This window comes from Chelonoidis abingdonii, chromosome 1 (genome assembly GCF_003597395.2).
Source record: "Chelonoidis abingdonii isolate Lonesome George chromosome 1, CheloAbing_2.0, whole genome shotgun sequence".
Lineage (NCBI taxonomy): Eukaryota > Metazoa > Chordata > Testudines > Testudinidae > Chelonoidis > Chelonoidis abingdonii.
The window spans coordinates 122,991,983-123,017,027 of record NC_133769.1 but is presented as its reverse complement, the minus strand read 5'-3'; the positions used below and the strand labels follow the sequence as shown (position 1 = coordinate 123,017,027).

Genomic DNA, 25,045 nt, shown 5'->3' with positions numbered 1-25,045 from the left:
ATCTTCAAAGATATCATTGACTTTTATGGGAATTGTGCTCCTAAGTCGCACCAGTACTTTGGAAAATCCCACCCTGATAGACTTATAGATATGGAGCCCAATCTACTGCTATTGAAGGCTATGGCAATTCTCCCATTGAGCCTGGAAGTACTCACAATATATGTTCCAGATTGGATCTGATTTCCAGCCAGCATGATACACCTTATTCAAGAGGCAAATTGCTCTTGATTAGGAACAGTAGTTTCTCATTTTCTTCTGTAATTATTGCACAAGTTCTTCAAGGTATTCAAGATATTTTCTTCCTTTTTTAAAAAATAGTTGACATGTATACTAGGCTTGGCAGAATTTGATATTTACTTTTCATAAATGTTTATTTTTAAGCATATTTTTTATCCATTTAAATTTTCACACTGAGGGAAATTAGGTGGGGTCAGACAATAATTATTTAATGGCAGTCAATGTTAAGATTTGAAAAGTTAAATATTTCTAACAACTAAAACACAAACCGTCAACATCACATGTAAAAATAAACCAAGTAAATAGCCTTATATCAAACTATAATAAGTTCTCAAGCTGCATTTTTCCTACTTTACTCATCTGTCAATTTTGATTATTATAGATGGAAATATTTTTTCATCAGTTTGTATGTGTACAGTGAAACCAACCATTTACCAATAAAAATCTAGTACTTCCAAGCCTTATATATATAATAAAATATGGTAGACATGTCCTTCACTTAAATTTCCCTGTGTGATCGCCACATTGTATATACTCCCCGTCCTGGCCAATATTCAAGGAAGCATTTATCTCACTGGACTGGCCTGTGCTACAAGATGTAACCATTTCTGAACCTGGTGGTCAACAATCATGCTAGTTGAATCAGGATTTAATTACGGTTAGCTGACACGATGCAGAGCATATTATAAATCCTTGTATACACTTGGTTTAACCGTGCTAAGACCCAGTACAGCTAACACAATGACAATTGTTTATACGTGGTTACATTTCACAGCATAAACCAAGCCATTGTGGCATCTTTCTCTTCAGGGACTCATCTGGGTTGGTCTTTCCCAGTAAGGAAGTTGGCAATGGACATGCCATTGCAAGCAGAGATTGTGGTCTGAGAGATCTGTGAATGGTTTTTCAGTTGGATGTATTGGCATTTTTCCAGCCACAATCACCCCTCTATGCTGTTATCTGACCATAAAGTTTGAACAAGAAATTCACTTCTCTCAGAGGAGTTCATCCACTTGCACATCAAATAGGGACCAAGCCTTAAAAAAAGTACCACACCTCATAAAACATGCACTATGATCTAAAGATTAAGAAGTCTAGAATGTTTTTCAATCATTGTCTCTTTTACTACTTTGTGGCATAGACCTGTCTCTTATATAGACTGGTCAAATGGCACCATCAGAGTCTGATTTAGACAAGCTCAGATGCCTAAAGCTAGGACCATAACGCCATATTTGGGCACCTGACTAAGTGGTCTGAATTTCTGAGGTGCTGGCAACCAGCTATCAGACTATTTATTTGGGTGTTTTAATACAGTTTTTAAATAATAACTTTTTGGACACCCATGTTTTAAAACGTTGGCCACAGTTTTCTTGATACTATAAATAATTTTAAATAATTCTAAAAGCATCTCATTTTGCAGATGGCAAGGAGTTTATTACCAGCTGTGTCTGATGCAACATGTAGAGGTGAGTGAGAAAGTTCAGCTGGCTAACAGTGATCACTACACAAATGGTTTAGATATTCTGTAAGAGCGAATTCCCCATGGATAATAGCACTGATGAACTTTCAAAAGGCAAACTTTAAAACTATTAGGAACATGGTTTAAAATAAACTGAATGGTAGGGAAAAAATGAACAAACAAAACACTAGAGTTTCAGCCAATGGATTATTCAGTGACAGAAGGGTGCTCAAAAAACACAATATCAGAGGTACAGGATATCAGTTTATCATTAAGTAAAAAATGATGAGACTAAAACCATGATGATTAAACAGCAATGTACAGGAATTCCTTAGGGCATAGATGGAAATTCTTCACAAATGACATATCTAATCTATCTATCTATAATAGACTGGAGCATATTTTCCTGATAAGGATAATGGGCAAAGAGTCAGAATGAAGAGGAAACAACATTATTGAGATCAAGCAATACAAAACTCTTTAAAACACTAGACAAGTGTTTCTCAACCATTTTGACACCAGGGACCAAGGCTTACTGAACTGTCATGGACAGCTTGAGAGAAAAAAATGAACAATGCTTCACTGGTATTTCTTGCTGCTTTTTCTTGCCAGGCATTTCTTTTTTGTACTATCGCATGTAAGGCATTACTTATTTGCTTGAATTGGACTTTATTTTAACAAATAGAACTGAAGTAACTAGCCCTGTGTTGGGCCATTACTTCAGTTCTATTTGTTAGAATAAAGTCCAATTCAACAGGGGCACTGGAATAATTTGAATAGTGGGCCTGCTGAGAGCAGGGCCAGCCCACAACATTTTGGCACTTGAGGCGGGGAGCTCAAGTGACTCCCCCAGGCCCTCTCGCTTGGGCCAAAACTTTGAAAGGTCTCAATTCTGCCTTCTTCCTATTCTACTCCTCTCATGGTACTGCTCTGCTACCTACCCCAGTACAGGAGAACTAACAACTTAAAATGCTTTGTTCAAAAATTTGAAGTAACTCTTAACTTTCAAACACTTGAAGAGCAAATGTAACTTTTCTTGTCTGCATAGTAAACACTGGCATTTTTATCTGTTTGAATAATCAAAGTGGTGCTTTCCCTACCTTCTTGGTTGCAAAGATGCGAACTGCTTCCTGAAGGTCTACAGTCTGGGCCAGCTCATGCTCTGTTGAGATGGTTGTAAGGCCGACCAGCCTCTCCTGTGTCATTGTGGAGCGTAGATGTGTTTTTATTAACTTCAGCTTGAAGAAGCTGTGTTCTCCACTGGCAACCGTTATAGGAAGTGTTAGAAGTATGCGCAGAGCAACAAAAGCATTTGGAAAGAGGGTGGTCATCTTATTTGTGCACATATATTCCAGAACAGCCTTTGGAGTTGATCCTGCTGAAATGTATCTTGAAAGGGCTTTCAGTTCATCACCTAAATCACTCGCATCAATATTGCGCATGTCATCATGTGTCAACACTGTCTCTAGTGCCCTGCATTGCTGGTGTAGGTCTTCTTCAGGTATAGTGAGGAGTTTTGGAATATCATACAACATCCCAAATATACTGCTGTGTTCCTTGAGCTGCATGAAACGTTCTTCAACTGACTGTATTGCACAATCTAGCACCCGGTTAAAGAATTCAACTTTGAATTGTTGTTTGGGGTCTCTTATGGGATTATCCCGTGCCTCGTAATCAAAATGTCGTCTTCTTCGGTGACTCTTGTATTCTTGAATGGGTGGGAAAATAGCTTCAGTGTGAAGTTCCTCTGCCAACTTCTGTGCACTCTTCAGAACGTTTTGAAATCCCTCATCTGACCAGTAAGACTGTAAGTATGACTTTGCTTTGTCCAGTTGTTCCATTGCTCCAGATATATCAAGGTCAATACCTTGGAGTCTCTTGCTTACAACATTTATTTCAAACAGTATGTCATGCCGCAACACTAAGCCACACAGAAATTTGAAGTTATGAATGTTTCTGATGATGTCATTTCCCTCTGCCACTGTTCTCCCACAAACAGTTCCTGTCATAGCATTATTCTCCATAATGGCAACTATGGCGTCATCTATCTTCCCATTTGGTGTTTGATAGGCTTTATCGCCTCCACTCAACCTTCCCATCATGTTGCACTCAGTGGTTTCAGTGTCAGAGAGGATGTTCCCAGATGTTACTTCAAAATTTGCCATCGATGAGTTGATGCAGAGAAAAATACATAGATGCTTTGAATTACATTAAAAAATTCAGCAGCCTCACTAGAAGTTCAATGAATGAGAACTGCATGGGACAAAAAAAGCTCAAGGGTTTAACTCTTGGATCATATCTGCACTCCTCTGTTCTTTCCTCTCATGTTGGCACCATTATTGTAGCCCTGACCTTCTATGTGAGCTATTGCAATTCCCATATCTTCCAGCTTTTTAAGAAGCACATTTGTCATACCAGTTCTTGTAGTATCATCAATGTCAGTAAATTCTAGGAAACACTCTCTGACAGTCACCATTGCAGGGACATTTTCACTAGGTTCTGTTGTTACAAAACGCACTATTAAAGTCATTTGTTCCATATGGCTGATGTCAGGTGTGTAGTCCAGAATAACAGAGCAATATCTTGCTAACTTCAGATCTGCCACAATCTTCTATTTGACTTTTGTTGCCAGTAACTGTATGATCTCATTTTGAATTGTTTTTTCAAGGTAGTGATGTGTGTATATTTTTCTTGGGTGGTGACTCTTCTTAGATGCTCCTAGAGTACAGCATCAAACTCAGACATCAGCGCCACAGTTTTAAGGAAGTTTCCATTGTTTGGCACATACAGCTGATCTGAAGTGCCACACAGTGCTATGTTTGAGTAGCAAGCATTCTCACAATGGCAATGAGAATTTTTTGCCAGTAAAGAGACTTTGATGCAATCTTCTCTTGATGCTGATCATCTATGGTGGCCTTTAACCTTAGTCTCATCTCAAGCTTTTTCCACTTATGGAATGCTCTCTAGTGATTTTCTGCCTTCTCATGGCATGCCAGATTTCTAGCCAGATTTTTCCAGTCCTTCGTTCCTGTAGAACACAATGTGGCTGGAACATTATACTGGAAGAATCTGCAACAAAAACAGCATGTAGCATTCTGTGTTTTTGAGTACATAAAGCATGGCCTCTCCACTTTGTCACCATTGGGGATTTCACGCCAGAAATGTGTTGGATGGAAACTTCTATTTTCATTGTCTTTGGGAAATGAAGTTTTTCACTTGTTGTGGCCCATGCAGTAAAGTGAAGTTCCTCAGGCTACTGCTCAAGTGGGTCCACAATCCTGGATCATCTAAACTCAGCAGCAGCTGTTTCTTGTGCCTCTACCACACTCTTCTCTGATCTACACTTTACTTCAGGAATGTGCATGGTTACATCCATTTGAGATGGAGATATGGATGCTGCAGTGGCTGCCAGGTCACCTGCATTCTGACTAACTGGAAGATGAGGCATCCCCTCAACACACACATCTTCACTGGGTCTGGAAGGCTCCCCATGAACATTTGTGTCTATGTATCTCAGGCGACCTCCTCCCTGCTTAGATAGAAAAGCTTCCTTTGCTTGCCTGCTTTTTATGAATGCTGCTCCAGAGGGGTGTTTTCTTCTTTCACTCATGATTGCTGTTCTGTGCCAGCTCTAGTGGCTCTCAACACTCAATTGAAGGGGACAAATAAGCAGGCTGGTAGCAGGGCTTGAGTGAGGGAAGATATTAGTGTCTTAAGGGCCTAGCTGCCTCCTACTACTTCAATTGACTGCCTGTTCTCCTCAAGTGGGTTCAGGGAAGCAGCAGGAAACAGGAAGCTCCCTGAGAAGCTGGTGTTAATCAGTTTAGGCTCCTGGGGGTGCTAGAGAGGTATGTAAGAGGCTCCTCCTCCTCTCTCTCTGCAGCTCCTGCTGCTTTCTGTTATTCCCTCTCACCTTTTCTCCTGTCTGCCTGTTATGTCTCTTGTGCCCTCCTTCCTCCAGCACAGCACTCCACCATCTCTGTGCATCTAGAGCAGAGAGAATACATATGCACCACCAGCAGACACAATTTTCTACACTCTGGGGCCTAGTGGCCCCCATAGTCTGGCACCTGAGGCAGCTGCCTCAGTTTGCCTCATAGTAAGGCCGGCACTGGCTGAGAGCCACTGAACCAAACTGTAAACCCAGTATATAAACAACTTCAAGCCACTCCTAGTTCCAGCACCTATGCAGTTCAACAAGTTATGTGATGTGAAAATGTTAACCTGATTTTTAAACATTGTTTCAAATGAAGGCCTACCAAATAATTTTGGGTACAAATTTTGTACACCTCATTTTGTACATTAGAGATCATTCAATTAATTTAGTTTTAAAAAATAATAAAAAAAATCAGATGCATTCACTCACCCTACTGTTAATGAGACGTTTGTACCTGTCATGTAGATGCAAGTCTTTCAATCTGGGGGTGAATGTTTAACAAGGAAACTCAAAGCGTCTTTCCAATGCTCAGCCGCTTGCAGTATTTTGTTTTCATTCCAGTCATCACTGAAAATCCAGTTTTGCAGGGGTATGTGGAGTGGAATGGGAGCAAAGTTTTGACAGTGAATTCACCAAGCTGTGAGTATTCACTTCGGACTTTGTTCCAGAAAACAGGTAGAGTCACTTCATGAAATTGTAACTTCAGGCCCTCATCACTTGACAGTTCCAGCAACTTATCCTCTAATGATAGCGATAGAGAGGTCTTAGGTTCTGGAGAGGAAAACAGATCATGAACCCATTGCTTTCCTTTTTGTGGATCAGAGTCTGATGAGAAATAGTCCTCAAATGTTTGAAGAGTTGATTTTAGATGGGATGCAATATTTTAGGGAGGAGAGGCAGATCCACACCTTTATTATCATCAATAGCCAGAAATGCAAAAAATGGGAACTTGGTATAATAGTTGCACCTGAATCTCTTTTCAGACTTGAGCTTTTATTAATTAATTTATTTATTTATTTAAAGGCCATGATCTTGTAAGCCAATACAAAGACACTCAACATACTCTGCCAAATATGTAAGTTTGGTGAGCCGTTGTAAATCCTGAAAGTATGCTGCCAGAGGAGACTTCTTTTGAAGCAAAAAGGCTTCAAGTTCACATACACTCTGTTTAATACTTTGCCACGGGATAACCACCACACTTCAGCGTGTAAGAGTAAGTGGTGGACAGACCCCATTTCTTCACACATTGTAGCAAAGATGTGAGAATTGAGTCCATTTGCTTTCACAAAATTCACAGTTTTAACAACTATACCAAGGGCATACATTTCCTGGCTGCCAAGACCTTTTGATAAATAAAGCAGCGTGCTGCTTGAGCAGTTGGTGCAACTTCCATCACTCTTGCCACTAGAGCTGAATATCTGCTGTCAGTGTGGCTGCCCTGTCAGTGCAAATTCCAATGGATCCTACTGAAGTCCATGTCCTGTCACATACTTATCATGAAATATTTCAGCACCTGTTGTGTTTTGTGGCAGTTCTCAGCAGAGTAGATCTTTGTCAAATGCACCATTATAGGCACAGGCATCCTATAGGCACACATAAACAATAAGAACTGCTGTGTTAGAATGTTTGTTGTAACTGAATTGCAAACCAGCTTAATGCTCTCACCCTTTCTATCAATTGAGCTTTGATATCATTAGAAGTAGTATAGTATGACTTTAGTAAGGCTTTTGATATGGTCTTGCACAACCTTCTCAAACAAACTAGTGAAATACAACTTAGATGGAGATACTATAAAGGTGCATAACTGGTTGGGAAACTGTTCCCAGAGAGTAATTATCAGTGGTTCACAGTCAAGCTGGAAGGGCATAACAAGGGGATCCCTGCAGGGACTGGCTCTGGGTCTAGATCTGTTCAGTAGCATCCATGATTTAGATAATGGCATAGAGAGTACACTTATAAAGTTTGTTGACGATACCAAGCTGGGAGGGGTTGCAAATGCATTGGAGGATAGGATTAAAATTCAAAATGATCTGGACGACTGGAGAAATGGTCTGAAGTAAATAGAATGAAATTAAATAAGGACAAATACAAAGTACTCCACTTAGGAAGGAACAATCAGTTGCACACATACAAAATGGGAAATGACTGCCTAGGAAGGAGTACTGTAGAAAGAGATCTGGGGGTCACAGTAGATCACAAGCTAAATATGAGTCAACAGGGTAACACTGTTGCAAAAAAAGCGATCATCATTCTGGGATGTATTAGCAGGAGTGTTGTAAGCAAGACATGAGAAGTAATTCTTCTGCTCTACTCTATGCTGATCAGGCCTCAACTGGAGTATTGTATCCAGTTCCGGGTGCCACATTTCAGGGAAGACTGGAGAAAGTCCAGAGGAAAGCAACAGAAATGATTAAAGGTCTAGAAAACATGACCTATGAGGAAAGATTGAAAAAAATGGGTTTCTTTAGTCTGGAGAAGAGAAGGGAAGACATGTTAACAGTTTTCAAGTACATAAAAAGTTGTTATGAGGAGGAGGGAGAAAAATTGTTCTCATTAACCTCAGAGAATAGGACAAGAAGCAATAGGCTTAAATTGCAGCAAGGATACTTTAGATTGGACATTAGGAAAAACTTCCTAACAGTCAGGGTAGTTAAGCACTGGAATAAATTGCCCAGAGAAGTTGTGGAATCTCTGTCACTGGAGATTTTAAGAGCAGATTAGACAAACACCTATCAAGGATGGTCTAGATAATATAGCCCCGCCATTAGTGCAGGGGACTGGACTAGATGACCTCTTGAGGTCCCTTCCAGTCCTATGATTTGATGATTCTATGATCTTCTGCAATATCAGTGATTCAATGTGACTGTATCATTTGACAGTGGAATACAATTCATTTTTTCACAGTTTCATCACCCAAGACTTTGCAATAGGCATCTATTACAAAAGGCATGATTAGTTCTTCACCAACTGTAAATAGCAATTTGCATTTAGCTATGCGTAGGGATAGCAGCTATGATGCTTTTATATCATACCTTTATTTGATGTTATGGTGGTGGGCAGTAGTTTCTTTTGCCCCTTCCCTTCATCTTGCTTCTGTTGGAAGAATTCCATTGGCTTTTCTTTTAAATTTGGATGTTTAGTTTCAAGGTGTCAAATCATTTTTGAAGGTTTCATAGCATCATTGCTGAGAGTTGTGCCACACACAACACAGAGAGGTTTTAGGCATTTTACATCCTCACTTTCAACAAACCCATGCTTAAATGTAAGACTAATCGTATTTTTGATTAACAGCTGAACATTTCCTTTTGTAACACTTCTTCCTGATCATATTCGGAGTCACTCGCATCTCTATTATGTTTTTCTGAACTTTTGTTAGTTCTGAAAAATAGATCCAGAGGTAATTGCTTTGACAGTGACATTGTCTAGTTTAGTTAAGTAAAATTTTTACTAGGACTTAAATTTTTCTTGCTGCTTTCTGTTAACTACATCCTTCCAACAAATGAATGCGAATATGATTTGCATATCAGTACCAGGGGCACCAATGTCAACCCAGTCGATTTATTTAAAATGTTCAAAAATGAACGAACGCAGTGATGTAAAATGCAAGTACAAAAAAACTTTATGTTTCTAATAATACTCTGTGCTAGGGAAATCTGAGTGACTGCCAAGGAGGCTGCCATGAACTGGCACCAGTCCTTGGACTGGTCATTGAGAAACACTACACTAGACCGTGTAAGAGAGTATAGCACCTCTAGAATACTGTGACAGCCTGCTCAACTCCCTGCTGGATGGCACCCCCTCCTTGTGATTCTTGGGATTAACTCAGTCAGGCCAACACCCCTTCCAGTGGTTACACCCTTTCAGTTTCTCCTCTGCAGCTCTTCTCTCACTCTTGGGAACTGCAGCTGTCCTCTTCATGACTCAATCCTCTGCCCAGGTCATTATTCTTCCAGGGGGAAAGCACATCAAGGTTCCATTTTTTAGCAGTCTCAGGCAGTCTTCTGCTTCACTGCCTCACAGTGCCACTCCTGCAGTGACTGGCAGGGGAACCTGGGCCCACTCTCTATCCAGGTTCTGGCTTAGGGACCCTCTACATAGCAGCAAGGCCAGTTCTCTGCACCTTGCTGCCTTTACTGGAGTCACTTCCAAACCTCCTGGCCCTCATCACTCCTCTGGTTTTGACACACTCTTCACTCCCTCCTCCCAGGGAGTCACTTTAGGCAACTTGTCTCTGCAGCCCTAAAGCAGTCCTCCCTTCTCCCAGGAAGTGATTGAAGCCTTCTCCCTGCATCTCCTTCTGCTTTCAGTTTTCTGTCTTTTGGAGAAGCCTCACCTGTCCATCATAGGTAAGCTTCTCTTTAATTGGCTGCCTCCAGCATACCCTCTTCCTCCCTCAGCAGCCTAATTCAGTTCATGTAGGGCCAGTGTGGGGAGGACACCCCATCACAGATACCCAAGTGGCACATGGGATAAAGTGGTGGAAAGGCAGGTTGCAATTAAAAGCAATGATGATATAGCACAGAAGATAGGTCAATATTTTTTCCATCAGTTATTTACTGTTGATTGTGATGTGGAACTTCCTGTGTCCAAAGGCATTATATAAGAATTCACAGAGTAGTCTTAAAAAAAAGGCGGGGAAAGTCTCCAAAGAGGAAGATATGGAGCCACTCAAACTCACCTGCAGTACAACACCAGAACTGGAAGGAATTCCACTGGACCAAAACTGGAAGGAATTCCACTGGTGGTTCCAAAGGCGATAAATAACAACACACTCTAGCCCAGATAATTACTAATGAGACTATACAATAACCTCCTCAAAACAGCAACTGTTCCTGAAGACTGGAAAGTAGTTAATGCAATGCTTCAGCTTCAAATCAGAGCCACAGGGGATACTGGGAATTACAGACTAGTGAGCTTCACCTCAGCTCCAAGGAACTCAATTGAGCGTGTAATTAAGGAGAAAGCAGAACATTACACTTGGATAATAAAAACAGATAGGGACAAACCGACACAGCTTCTGTAAAGGAAAATATGTGCCTCTTTGAACTGTTAGGATACTTCACAGGAATAATAAATTAAAACATAGATACAAAGGGACTAGTGGACATAAATTTACTCTGATTTCAAAAAGCATTTGATGAGTTCCCTCCATAAGAGACTATTAAAGAAAATAAATAACCAAGGGTAAAGAATTATGCAGGATTAATAACTGGGTAAGGCGTAAACAACACAGTAACAATAAATAACTAGTCTTCAAAGTGGAGAAAGATAAGAGTGTCCTAAAGCCAGTATTGGGACTCATATTTCTCAGTATACAAGGCCTAAATTTTCAAAAGTGACTAGTGCTTCTGAATGCCTAACATGAAACACCTAAAAAGGGCTGATTTTCAGAAGTGCTAAGCACCTGTCCTCTGAAATTCAGGCCCCTTTAAGGTGTCTCAAATTGGCCTATCCAAAAGTTGAAACTGCCTCAAATCATTTTTGAAAATGTAGGCTCCAATTCTGCAAAGACATATGTGGATGCTTGACTTTAAGTACCAGGGTAGCCTCATTAACTTCAGTGAAACCACCCAAGCACTTAAATTTAAGTCTTTGCATGCCTCTGGCCTTTGTTTTTTTGAAGGAGGACAGGTGTAGCAAGTGAAGTAAGTTGGACGATGACTTGAAACTCTTCAGGTTAATGAAAACTAAGAAATGTAACTCCAGATCTACATAAAGTGAGGGATTGGCAGTATGATATAGGATAGAATTTAACTTAGATAAAGGTAAAGTAATAAACAGAGTTGGCCAAAAATTTTTGAAGGAAAGTTTTTTCATCAGTAAATAGGTTTGCACTGAAAACAAAATGTTTCACAGACAATTTTTGACAAAAAAATTTTCAGTCAAAACTTTTTTCAAAATGAAAATTTTAGCTCCCACCCTTGAAACGTTTCCCAAACAAAACTATACAAGAAATAACTGAAATTTTAGAATTTTCATTTTTTTCATTTGAAATTGTGTTTCCTCCCATTTTCTGACTGTTCTCCAACCTTTGCCAATTCAAAAGCAGTCTGAAAGCACTGAAAGGGGTTTTTTTCTTTTAAAGTAACACTTTCAATGATAAAGAAACTCTTTCATTTTGAAGTGTTAACACTAAAACCAAAGTGTTATTTTTATAAACGAAAATGGCATGCCCCCCATTATTCTTCTCAAACTGGAAAAAGCAGAAAAACAGTAAAAAGGGTGGGAGGAAAAACACAAAAATATTTTTGATGGAAAATTAGAATTTCCCAATGGGAACATTCTAAAAGGGATTCTTCACACAACACAGAGTCAATCTGTGGAACTCTTTGCCAGAGGATGTTGTGAAGGCCAAAACTATAAACAGGGTTCAAAAAGAGAACTAGATAAGTACATGGAGGATAGGTCCATCAGTGGCTGCTAGCCAGGATGGGCAGGGATGGTGTCCCTAGCCTCTGTTTGGCAGAAGCTTGGAAGGGGCGACACTTGATGATTACCTGTTCTGTTTATTCCCTTTGAAGCATCTAGTTTTGGCCACTTTTGGAAGACAGGATACTGGGCTAGATGGACCTTTGGTCTGACTCAGTATGGCCATCCTTAGGTTCAGCCAGCTCCAGTAATAAACATTGTAAAAAAAAAACAACAAAATACAACACACAACAGAAAGAGCTAAATTTAATATACAGGAAAGACACAGGGGTCTTTGAGGAGATAAGTGAAGGCATATAGGCAGTGCCTGGCAGCAACTGAACAGGACAACTGTGTGCATTGAAAAAGGATGGGAAATCACACATATATTACTATGCCATGACAAAAATATAGTATAACCTGGATTATCTCATCTCATTTGAGATGGCCACCTAATCCAGCACCTACCCAGAAAGGTGCTGAAAATGGCTGGAGAAATGTAAGACTGCTAAATCTAGAATTGTATCAGATAGCACAGTATTTAAATAAATCCTTTATTGCCTAATCCTCCAAAACACAAGAGTTCAAGAGGAATTGGTTAGAACTGGAAAAATAAAAAAATTAACCCCTTCCTCTTACATTGTCCTGTGTACCTCAGCTAAAACCACTTCTGCACAGGGATCCAGGAAGGACAAAAAAGTCCTCCCACAATACACAATACACCAATTGCTAGAATTGTTCCTGTTGGTGAAGCATTAAATGCTCTGTGATATACATACCCCCATTAATTCTAGCACTAAACACATGCAGCTGCTGTGTCAGAATAGATGTGGGTATACAGGGGCATGTGTGGCTCTATAGTATGGGCTCTTGGAGGCAGGCTTGGCTAACATGCAATCACATGTGCACAAGCCAGTATGTGAGTACACATTGCAGCATAGACTTATCCTTAGAGAATGCTCCTTGTGACTCAACAGGGGCAGGGAGTACAGGCCTACCTCAAAATGAGAACACAGGATACTCAATACTGTTAAAGTACAGGAAATTTTGAACAAATAAAGGGTAATTACTTCTTCACATGGTTTGAATCTGTGGAATTCACTGCCTTAGGGTCGAAAGCTGTGGCTTGATTAAAGAAAGGTGTGTAATTTTATTACCACTAACAAAATGTGTAGCTTTGTAAGATAACATAAAAGATAATGAAATCTCATGTTTTAGTCTGTAAATCTCTTATGGGACTCAAAACGTAATGTTCCTCCAGAGACTTTAAAGATCAGATAGACAGACTACAAGACCTTTAAGGCAGGAACATTCACTAAATCCCACTGAAGGCAATGGGCCTTTTTCTACTGATTTTAATGGGTGCAGGATTGGGCTCTAAATGGAGAGACTCAGTACATAACATGTAATGAGGAGGATACTGGAATGGAGCAGGTATTGATCGCTTTCCATTGCCAAATTATGTTTGCTATGTTTTCAACAGAAATATTTTCCTGAAAATTCTCATGTCTGTCTGAATCATATTATTTTCAAAGGATTATTCTGAGAGTCGAGAGTGGATTGAATGGAAGGAATCACTGCCCTGCATAGAGTGTTACATAATTCTTCAGGCTACTATAAACCTTTCAGTTTATTTACAGTAAAAAGAGTACTCTTACTTGCAGAAGACTGTGGAAGGCATTTGCTTATGATGCTCTGAAGGACAAATGTTTGCTAATCACAAAACTCCCCACACATTTATTGAGAATACACAATGGGTATTTATATCTGTGGTAAGCAAGCAAGTTATTTTTCTAAGAAAAGAGAGACCAGGGTACAGTAATCACTATAGATTGTGGACTTCTTTTTCTGCAAGTCTTTGCTATAAATGCATTGAAGAAAAACATGACCACAGTGTGATATAAAGATTACTTGCATGAGTCAAGATTTGTAAGATCAGATGCTGCTGATCTTTAAAATTGCCTAAGCTACCTCACTGCAATGTATATAAATTGTATTAAACAACAAAGGATAATAAGAAAGACATCACAAATATAGCGTTGAGGATTTTTAAAAAGTTTGCTGTCATTTTTATGGACATCACTTTAGGGGTTCAACTGAGGTGAATTACTGATTTGGGGCATGGTCAAAAGGCAGATAACTTTTGGAGAACTGAGCTAAAAATCTACTAAAAGGTTACTCAAACATGGGGCTAACAAGTGAACTGCTTCAGGTCTGCATGTGGAAAAGGAATGGATAGATGGATAGATGCAAATAGCATCAAGTATTCACTTTGTGGGTGATGAAAGTCTGATATCCTTGTGTCACTATTATCTGTCAGACACTACATTTGATGAAGAACACACAATGCTCATGTGTGTTACAACCATCTTTCTCAGACCTACTCAGTGTACGTGAGGGCAAGGAGTAAGCATATCACTCCTTAGTGTCTACGGCCTACAGAAAATATCAGCCCTATTCCTAGTAAGGACGCATGAATGAGTCACAAGTTGTATAGCTTTGGAATCTATTGAAAATAGAGCAAAATATTTGCATGGATGAACAGGAACAAAATAGCTGCTATTTAAATAAATGACATTTTAACTGGTACTTCTAGATTTAACAAAGCTGTATAATGTCATTACATTATTTTATAATGAAAATAATAGCTATAGCATTCCTGTCTAAACTTTGGGTGTTGGGCCTTCTGCTGCACTCCAGGGGCCAAATCTTTCCCTCCTAAATCATTTTGCCCTCCGGCAAAAGTACCATTCAAGTAAGCTCCAGATAGACTCTGGGAGAGTTGGCTGAGTAACAGATGCAGCACTTGACTCAGGGTGTGTATGTATGTCTCTTTGTGATTCTACTGTGCATTATTCTTTCCACAGAAAATTGGTAAAATTAAGGGAGCCCCTTGAATGACTGATAATTTTGAGCACTGCAAATAAATATTTTGTCTGCATGGTTCAGAACTAATTAGCCCTATCAGCTTCCTTCGTACCAGTAGGCCCACACTTATTTCTGTCTAATATGCTGGAAGACAAGGGGGAAAAAAGGAAGGATTAACTCAAGCTGATTCATTCTGGGATGGGTCAGGTGATTATGAGGACAAGTGAAGGAAGGACTGCACACAATCTGATTGTCAGTGCCAAGGAGATATTTTTATCCATCATATATACTGCTATACAGTTTGTCTCATGTTTGGCATGTATTGAAATGTCTATGCACACTTCCAGTTATTATAATTTCATCCTAATTCATCCTTTCATAATTTCATAGTCAAGAATGGAACTAGAATAGATATGGCAAGTACTTACTTATTCACAGAATATGTACAGCCAGGAAGTGAGAGCTGCCACACAATAACTCAACCCTGACTAGTTGGGATCAATACTTGGGGTATAAATCATGGGCCCCATTGACAAGGATTTCACCCTATGCGTGGGAGTGTAGTTGATCCTGCAAGCCCAGTCAGTGTTTGGTCTATGTTAAAAGTAACAAGAAGGATGTCAATTACATTCAGCTGTGGGATTGGATTTGTGCTATGGACACCTGCCCACTAGAAAAAAAAATGAGACCACAAATTGTTTTCTCATAGGCCAGCCATCAGATGGTAACTAGTTCTGGCCACTGCTGAACTGGATCAAACTCATACTACTGACCTAAAAGAGAAAATTTCCATATCTCATTACTAATTCTTTCAGCTCTCTACTGATAAGGTTTTAAAAATGCTACAACATGCTAAGTATAATACCTCTAAAGATTCAAGGGGAAAAAAAGCAAGGACTCATTTACAATTTTCATGTATGTTTTAGGATACTGAAGTTTTATCAAAACACTGTTTACACTTTATAATTAATGTTATTGTAGATACCAACCTTTTTATGCTTCCAAATTTTTGTGCATGACCTAAAATCTTTCCAAAATCTATATGGAACATGCGGCCAGTGTTTGTCAGCATGATGTTGTCATTGTGTCGGTCACAGACTCCCAGAATGAAGGTAACAACGCACCAGCCAGCACAGGAATGAAAGAAATTCTTTATTGCCTAATTAAACAAAACAAAAACACAAAGAAGAAATATACAGTAATGTATTTTTGCAATACTAACATGAATACCAAGTCCTACAAGCTCTTGTGCACATGCTTAAAGTTAAATACAGGCCTAAGCATTTGCAGGTTCGGGACCTAAAATAATCAGATGAGAACTGCCATAGTACAGCAGACCAATGGTTCATCTAGACAGTTCTATCTCCAGCACTGACTTATTTTGAATAGTTCTTTTGCACTTAGGTGGAACCTTTCACTCAAGACCCATACAACTTTACAAACGCTAATTAATGAAGCCTCACAGCATCCCTGGGCAAGGAATCCAACCTCCATTTTACAGAGCGGTAAACTCAAATATAGTAAGGTTAAGTGAACTACCCAAAATATGAGAGATTCAGTGGCAGACCTAGGAATCAGAGTGGCTTTATCTTTTTTGCCCCCGCCAAGCATGGCAGGCAGGCTGCCTTCAGCGGCTTGCCTGCAGGAGGTCCCTGATCCTGCGGCAGCCTGCGGGAAGTCTGCCGGTCCTGCACCTTCAGCGTACCCACCGTCGAATTGCCGCCGAAGCTGCGGGACTGGCGGATCTCCCACAGAAATGCTGCCAAAGGCTCCCTTTCTGCTCCCCTCATGGCAACCGGCAGGCCGCCCCCTGCGGCTTGCCGCCCCAGGCACGTGCTTGGAGCGCTAGTGCCTAGAGCTGCCCCTGCTAGGAATACATGACAAGGAGTCCTCATTCCTAAACCCCTGCTCTAACCACTAGATGCTCACAAAGGCTATGTCTACACTACATGCTTCTTTTGGCAGCATATAGAGTTTGTACTCAGGTAGGGCCCAGCATGGGTTTAAGTATCAGTGTAGACTGTGAGGCACAGTTTAGGCAACTAGAGCACAAACATGTCTGAAGGTACCCAAGTACATACTATACATGACTCTCTACTAGCACAAACTATGTAGAGTCCTGCTGCCTCCCAGCTGTTGGAACCTTTTCCCATTGCAGGAAAAGACTCTAGCAGCTGGGAAAGGCATCAGCAGTGGGGAAAAGCTCCGAGGCGGGGGGGGGGGAGAGGGGGCAAAAGGAGAAGAGTGGCAACAAGGAAAGGCTCTGGCAGCTCCCTGCTGGCTAGACCCCTTCCCCACCACAGGGAAAGACTCTGCCTCATGCCATATCACAGATAAGAGGAGAGGGAGAAGAGAATTCTTCCTAGCTCTAGATGGTGATCAGATTTATACAAAGCATGAGGAACTATAGCCCATGCAGGTTTTATCTTCGCTACTACAGTGTAACAACCACAGATAGCATTCTCAATTGTAAGGGTCTGAACCTCCTGGGAATCTTACTAAGCTATCTGTCTTAATAATAATGTGAGCCATTTATATGCAGACTCTATAAAACCTAATTCACGATTATTAAGTTCTTGGTCAAACTTGAGTGCATACAGTCCTGTACCATCTTTATACTATACTATCCAATATAAAAAATTGTTTGAGTACTGATATTACTGTAGTATTACGGTGTTAAATCTACTGATTTTGATGATAGCACTCTGGTGTGATTAGACCACAGCTCAAGAACTCAGGATGCCTGGGGCGTATTCCTGACTGTGCCACTTAGTCGCTAGGTGGCTTTGGAGATGTCACTTCACCTTTCTGTGCCTTTGTTTGCCCAACTCTAAAATGACGATAATAAAGTTTACTCACCTATGTGAGTTCAGTATCCAAGTGCAAAGTTTTAATATCAAGAGAAGAGAAATGGTGAGAGCAGGATACAAACAATTATACAGACATCCTATGCAATCAGAAATGGCTATTTCATTTCTTTAAAAAAAATGAACATAATGTGTAACAAATGGGGTTTTTTTAGAACATTCCATGTTATTTGACTTACTAAAAAACCCAGCAAAACTGGATTTTTGACTGATAATTGATAGCTGTCTCAATTTTCCATCAAAATGTCAGCAGCACCTTTACTGTAAATATATACGGTAGTAATTATTACATTAAAGCTGCTTCTAAAAGTTTAGATTGAAAATTTGGATAAATAAATACACAACAAACGAACCAACCACCACATGCTGGCAAAAAAATGTATACATTGATGCTTACAATTAGGCATCAAATTAGATGTCTCATTTTCAGAGTAGCTCAGCACCTGGAGCTCTATTTAAATTAGGCAAAAAGTATGGCTACTAATCTACTGCAGGTATGGGGATGTGTTAAAAAATTCCTCACGACGCTAAAATTTTCAAAGCCTTTTTGTGAACCTCAAGACATGCCCTGCCTAAAAAGAATGTGCAAAAGTGACTTCATGGTTTCTTTCTTTTAAGAGAGAAACCTCTGCTTTTGCAGTTTCCCCAATTTCCTGGATGATATATAACCAGATGTGTAACGCCAGTTTGCATAAAACCAGATGCTTTACACAGGATTCCATAATGTAAAAGGACAAGTGTGACCTGATGCATCATATTACTGGGGGAATTCAATGAAATACAGTTTTCTAAAAGTGTGACATTTTCAAGCACAGAAAATATATTGTGTGTGTGATTATATATAACACACCACATCTCAGTATCGGGTTTTAAAAAAAAAACAACCTCTAGGTTTAGTATCTATTTACTTAATTTTGTCTTCAACTTCTTCTTACTTCATCTTTCTATCTCCAAGTATGGTATTTTCCTGACTTTTCTTAGTGTTCCTGATAAAACACTGCACTGAATCTGGTCCCTAGCAATCTGGCCAAAGAAATTGATGTGCCATTTCAGAAGACTTGATAGTACGTGTGATCTGTTTTCCCTGACTTCAGGAGATTGTGCATATCACCATTTGCTTTTTCATTTGTAAAATAAACAATTTATGCAATGTTCCATTTTAATATACCTCTTGGTAACTTGATTCCAAAGGATGATGATGACTGAACCATTTTTTAATTGTGTTTTCCTTCAGTGGTCCTATCAGTCCAGACTCCCTGTGGATCTTGGCTAGAGTTGTAGCATCTGACACCATCTGTACTAGTCCTAATCAAAGAGAAGGAGTTCACATGAAAAACTCACAATTTTAAAAAGGGGCAGAGTGTTTATTAATCTGCATTGCACTGTATCATGTCACCCCATGGAGAGAATTATACACACATTTCAATTAACCACAGAAGTCTACACAGTATTAGATGATCTAGAAAAAGGATGATTGGGAGCTTCTTTTCGCCCTGCCTCATAAAACAAGAACAAAGGGCTATACAATGAAATTAAAGGAAACAAATTAAAAACTGATCAATGGAAATGCTTTTCCACACAATGGACACTAGATTGTGGAGTTCACTGCCAAATCACATCATGGAGCCCAAGAATTTAGCAAGATTCAAAGCGTTGTGAGGATAAAGATTGTGAGGTGCTCAGATACTCTGGTCATGAGGGCCTGAGAAGTACCTAAGATAGACAGACATCCAGGGTTTATTCTCATGCCCGCCCTGTATCCTAGATATTAAATTGAGAGTTAGTGTAATGGAGGGAAACTAATTATAGCATCTTCCTTCTCCAGATATAGTATTTTATGGTTACTTTTTGAAGGGGAATCTTTCTGGTTCTGCCTTGGTCATGGAAAGAAAGGATGAAGAGGATCCCTTTCCAGTTCCCATCAACCACCTGCCACATCCCTGAATCCTCCATGGCTCCTGCAGGCCTCCCACTCCCCAAAAACTCTCTCTGCAGCATGGCTCCAAAGTCCAAAAATGCTGTATTTTTCATTTCTGTACTGTAGGTAATCTGGATTCTTCAGCTCTTTATTGTGCTAGAATTATTTTCAGTAAAAAAGTCTATTGCCATCAGTAAATTGCTTTAGCAAGTAATTGGCATCCTTGCTATGGCTTTGTTACAACAACCATAAAAGAAAGGAATAAATAAAGCTTTCATATGAGCTAAACTTGCCTTAAGCAATATGAACAGCAAGGCTGGTATTTCAAACAACACTGGGGGGTTTCTGGAACTTTATTAGTCTATAGCCAAAACCTAAATAAGGGCCAGATTTGCACTAAGGAGCTTAGCACCCAGTAATTCCCATGGCAACACTTCAGATCAGGATTTCAGAAGTTCTTACTTGGTGTCTAAATGGGAAGGTTTTTTTGAGAGTGCAAGATGAGTTGTGGATGCCTAGGCTTTAAATTCAGGCCTGAGTTGCTTCAAAACCTCATTAGCTTCGGTTCTATTTCTTCTGAAGCGGGGAAAAAAAAGTTAACCTCCCTAAATCTACAAAGATGTTTAGGACCCAACTGAGGGGGGTTCTGAGCACTCTTTTCCCTCAAAGGAGAAAAAGAAGACACCTTCAAAAAGAAATATTGAAGGGAGGAGTGCTGTTGTATTACTGGTTTACATGAGATATGAATAATGTAACACATGCATCCTTTCTAATCTGTACTGACCTTGGCCTTTTCCTGTAGATAAACACTTATAAATGATCATTTGCATATCGAGTCCCTCCTGAATCCAAATTCTGTCCATCACACGAATAATCTGCAGAACCAGCATATCCTGACGTAGATCATCTCCCATCTGTGAAAAGGGCATGTGAAATTTGACTGTCTCCTTGAATCCCAAAGAGAGAGACTTTTCTCTCTCTTTTGGATTTTTTCCAGGCCAAAAGCCTCAGCTACCTTCATTTTGCAGTAAATCCCTGCAGTTTTGCTCCAAGTGTTCATGCTATATCAGAAGGAAGAAAGAATAGGATGACTTATACAGACAAGAAGTGTTTTGGGAACCACACTAACAGTACCATATGCCCTTTTGCCTGCTGCAACCTTGCAGTTTATTACTCACATGGAAATTACTGGTCTTTCACATGCAGTCAGGAGCTTGGATCCTTGTTTAGTTAAATTTCAAAATCCATCCAATAGCAGATCCGTTTTCAGGAATGAGAGTACAAGTATTTGGCCTGACACTACAGGGCAACCTTATTACACATACAAATGGTTTCCCTGACATGATTCAGAGCCAGTTTCAATCAGCATTTTCTTGCTGACTGCTCCCCACATGGAGTCTGTTGAACAACAATCTTAGAGAAATCAGACCTTGCGTCTTGTAATTAATGAAGGGATTATTTTCTACTGTAGCTGGGTAAATGGCCCATAAAACAAAAGCTTTGCTATTCATCCCCTCCTCCTCAATGTCTAAATTGCATCTGGATTTAACTGGTATTTTCAAGCCGTCATCAGGAAACTCTTTCATAAATTGTAAGCTTTAGTTACATTACAATGATTTGTTTCTTTATTATGTTCCTTTTACAGAAGTATCCTAGTCTACAGGCATTTAATGAGAGGACATCAATTTCCCCCTATTTTTTTAAAAATCCATTTCCCTTTTGTTTACAGCTAATCTTGATTCCAATTAATTATGCTCAGCAGCCAGACCTGAAGAGAATTTTTCCTGTGTTTGCTCACCACTGTTCAGAACAACAGTTATTATTTTATTTAAGCATTATCTATTACAAATAATGAAGCATATTATGAGCCAAATTACTGTTGCTGTTAAATCGGTATGCTGGATAGGGGAAGGTGCAGGGAACTTCGTAACACTATTGGCATCACTGCCAGAGTTCATTGCCCCAGAGATGTACATTGGGTGGGATGACCAGGCACCTGCCTCTTCTTCCACTTCAAGCCACTGGTTTGTTATGTAAGTAGTGCCAGGTATACACCTTTTCCAAAGGTGACGAAGGCAGATGAGTGTGCTTCCTCCAGTTTGGCCAGAAATGATATTTCTGTTCCTGGCCCATATGTGCATAAAATGCAAATTTCACCCAGGTGGTGCCTGTAGCATGAATTTTTTAGGTTTCTGTTTTCTGACTAGGGCACCTTCTAAATTCTAAGAACTACCCCTTAACCCTTTGCTTGGAGGCAGCAACCGTTTTGTGCTCTTCAAGTTGCTGTGGTCCAAACAGAGAGCTGTCTCACACACTCATACCGTCCTTTCTCAAGGGGGCTTTCCTATTGTTGTTTCTCTTAATCTGAAACAGAAGTAATTTTAGACTGAAGGCATATGTTTTCTCTCTTTGTGTATGGAAACATGACAATCCTGGGCTTACTTCCAAATACAACAATGGAGTTACGCCAGCGATTAATCCATCCCAATACCATTATTCAGGTGGTGTACCTCCTCTATCATTCCACAACATGATAGCTATGGGGTAGTGCTCTCCACCACACCCCTTGTGGCCGTTCATGGTCCTACAGGTATGTTACACTTAGCAACCATTCAAGGTTCTTTCAATCAATTACCCTGACTAGATTGGTTAAAAACAGGTACTCTTCTCTCAGGGATGCAATCAAAATTTTCATAAGATGGGAATCCAGAGCTCTCCCTTCACTGCTCTGAATCCAGTCCTACACCTCGCCTCCACCCCCGAACTCTCCCTTGCCACTTCCCAATACTCAGTCTTGAGCAGTCTCACACTGCCTTGGCACCCAGCTCTGTGCTCTCTCTCTTGCATTCAGCTCCACAAAAACTCTGTTCATGCTGCCCCACATCCCTCCACATTGATCTGCCCCCAGCTCTGAGATCTCCCTCTTGTACCCAGTCCTACTCTGCTTTTCCCTGGGGACTGGGAGGCTGGCATTCATGGGTGCCAGAAGGACTGAGAAAGCAAAAGGCCCAAGCAGACACATAGGGTTTCAAGGCCACTCAAATTTCGCCCAGCCACCCCTCATCATGCCAGCAGGGAAGAGGCTGTGCTGTTATGCCACCCAGCTTTGGTCAGGGGCTAAGTGTGAGTGTTTGGGGGGGGTACTGCCCTCCCCTACTGCCACCCTTAGCCAGCTTCTTCCTCAGTTGGCCCTTTCCCCGCAGTTAGTCCTCAGGTGTTCAGCAGGCTGCCTTCTCCTGCTAGTGGTGACCCGCTATAACATGAGGGAGGAGGTAGCTTTTGCATCAGTCCCTTTCCTAAAAGCCAGTTGGCTGGGTGAGAAGGGAGCTTCTCTCTTGACTCTCTGCAAGGCTCCTGGCCCCAGGCCTTTAAAGACACAGGGACAGGATTTCCTCCCAAGCATCAGTCATTCCCAGGACCGGTTCCTCTAACTACCTGCTAAGTCACTGTATATACATCAGACCTTTCCAAATCTTAAAGGGCCATGCCACATGATGGGAATGGGCTGATCCCTTGGCACCACTACTCCATCACATTGACTCTGACTTGGAGAGTCAGAATTGAGTCCTATATGTTTTGTGCCAAATGCAGTCTTCAGCATGGTAGTATTTTATCAGCTACACAGGGCTACTGTACAATTCAGTCCTTTCTTTGAACAGTTATTTCTCTGGACTTTGTCCTTAGACTCAAGAAGGTAAATACACTATATTATCCTTTACTGTTTAGCCTGAGTTAAAAGCACACATTGTTTCCTAGAATGCATTTGATTTTCTACCAATCAAAACCTTGGATGCTTTAATATATTTCCTTAATATACTGTCCGTAAAGGTCTAGCATCAAATAGGATTATGAAAACTGAGCAGCACAGCCAAATCAAACACCTCAGGCTCAAGATCTGAAGCCTTCCCTTTCAATGATTATTAAATTAACATTTTGCATACAAAATGAACTGGGGGTTATTAGTATGAATAACCTACCTTAAAAATAACATTGATGTTTCTACTCAGTGTCTCTGTATTGGTGAAGGAGATTTTCAATGGAAAAGCATTGGATGTGAAATATGAACATGCCTTTTGAAAAAAAAATGACACACATAAGATATAGTATACTATAGGGTAAAAGCAGTAGAACATTTTCCTGAGAAGATGTGGTGTCTTGAAGTACTTAGCAGCAGCACAGGTAACAAAAATAAATAGTCCTCGATATTAGAAATAATTTTACTGGTTCAGAATAGAAGAATCTCTACTTCTTTTGACACTTTGCCCATCTTTACTATCATATTCAAACTTCTTAAAGGTTCTGAAATGCTCAGGTAATCTTTTCGCTACGATTATTTTTTTATTTTCCCCAGGCCATTCAGTTCTACATTTTGGCTGGGACTGGAAAGACCAAAGTGATGCAAGGCAGACCCAATCAAAGGCTGTAATGCATTTGTGAACACTGTGATCTAAAGATTTTTTTTTGTCTTATTTTGTCAGTGGGTAGCCTGATTCTGCAATCCTTACGGAGGCAAATCAATTTTAATGGGTCTCTAAGCCTGAATTAGGAGTGCAGCAAATTCTAATCATCATAATCTACATTATTTGGAGCCTATCTTAAACCCTGACCACTGGCATCATATAGAGCCTTCCACCTGAAGAGCTCAAAAGGCTTTTAAAACCATTAATGAACTAAGCTTTGAAACCCCTGTGAGTTAGGTAAGTAGAATTATCACCACTATAAAAAAAGAAAAACTGAGAAAGACAAAGCAATGGCCTGCTTTTCAGAAATAATAAGCACCTCACAGCTCCCATTAAAATCAGAACTGGGCATATGCAAGGGTGGAAAATTTGAAGAAAGGAGCCTTGCCCACATGCTCAGGGTTTAGCTGATCGCCATATTTGGGGTCGGGAAGGAATTTTCCTCCAGGGCAGATTGGCTGACGCTCTGGAGGTTTTTCGTCTTCCCCTGCAGCATGAGGCATGGGTCACTTGCTGGTGGATTCTCTGCTTGAGGTCTTCAAACCACAATTTGAAGACTTCAATAACTCGGACATAGGTTAGGGATTTTTAAAGAAGTGGATGGGTAGGGTTCTGTGGCCTGCTTTGTGCAGGAGGTCAGACTAGATGATCATATTAGTCCCTTCTGCCCTATGAGTCTATGAGTCTAATATAGACAGCTATATACTGTCTTTCATCCAGGGATCTCAAAGTATGTTAGAAACTTTACTTAAGCCTCTTTACAGGCATATGAAGTCTGAGAACTATATATTATACTATGTTACAGATGAATAAATTTGAGGCACAGATGGTGAAATCCTGACTGCACTGAAATCAACAGGAGTTTTTTCTTCAATGGGGCAATGATTTCAC

General features: G+C 40.2%; 1 protein-coding gene across 2 annotated transcripts in view; it reads right to left on the bottom strand.

The window, feature by feature from the left end:
- PIK3C2G (phosphatidylinositol-4-phosphate 3-kinase catalytic subunit type 2 gamma) overlaps positions 1–25,045 on the bottom strand; it is a 337,252-nt gene that overhangs the window by 122,437 nt on the left and 189,770 nt on the right. For both annotated transcript variants that reach the window (XM_032796037.2, XM_032796039.2), the window contains 4 exons: positions 23,672–23,764; positions 20,479–20,608; positions 18,945–19,081; positions 15,899–16,068 (listed from right to left, as the gene is read on the bottom strand). In XM_032796037.2, the coding sequence (XP_032651928.1) occupies positions 15,899–16,068; positions 18,945–19,081; positions 20,479–20,608; positions 23,672–23,764 (530 nt within the window). The remainder of the gene's footprint in view (positions 1–15,898; positions 16,069–18,944; positions 19,082–20,478; positions 20,609–23,671; positions 23,765–25,045) is intronic.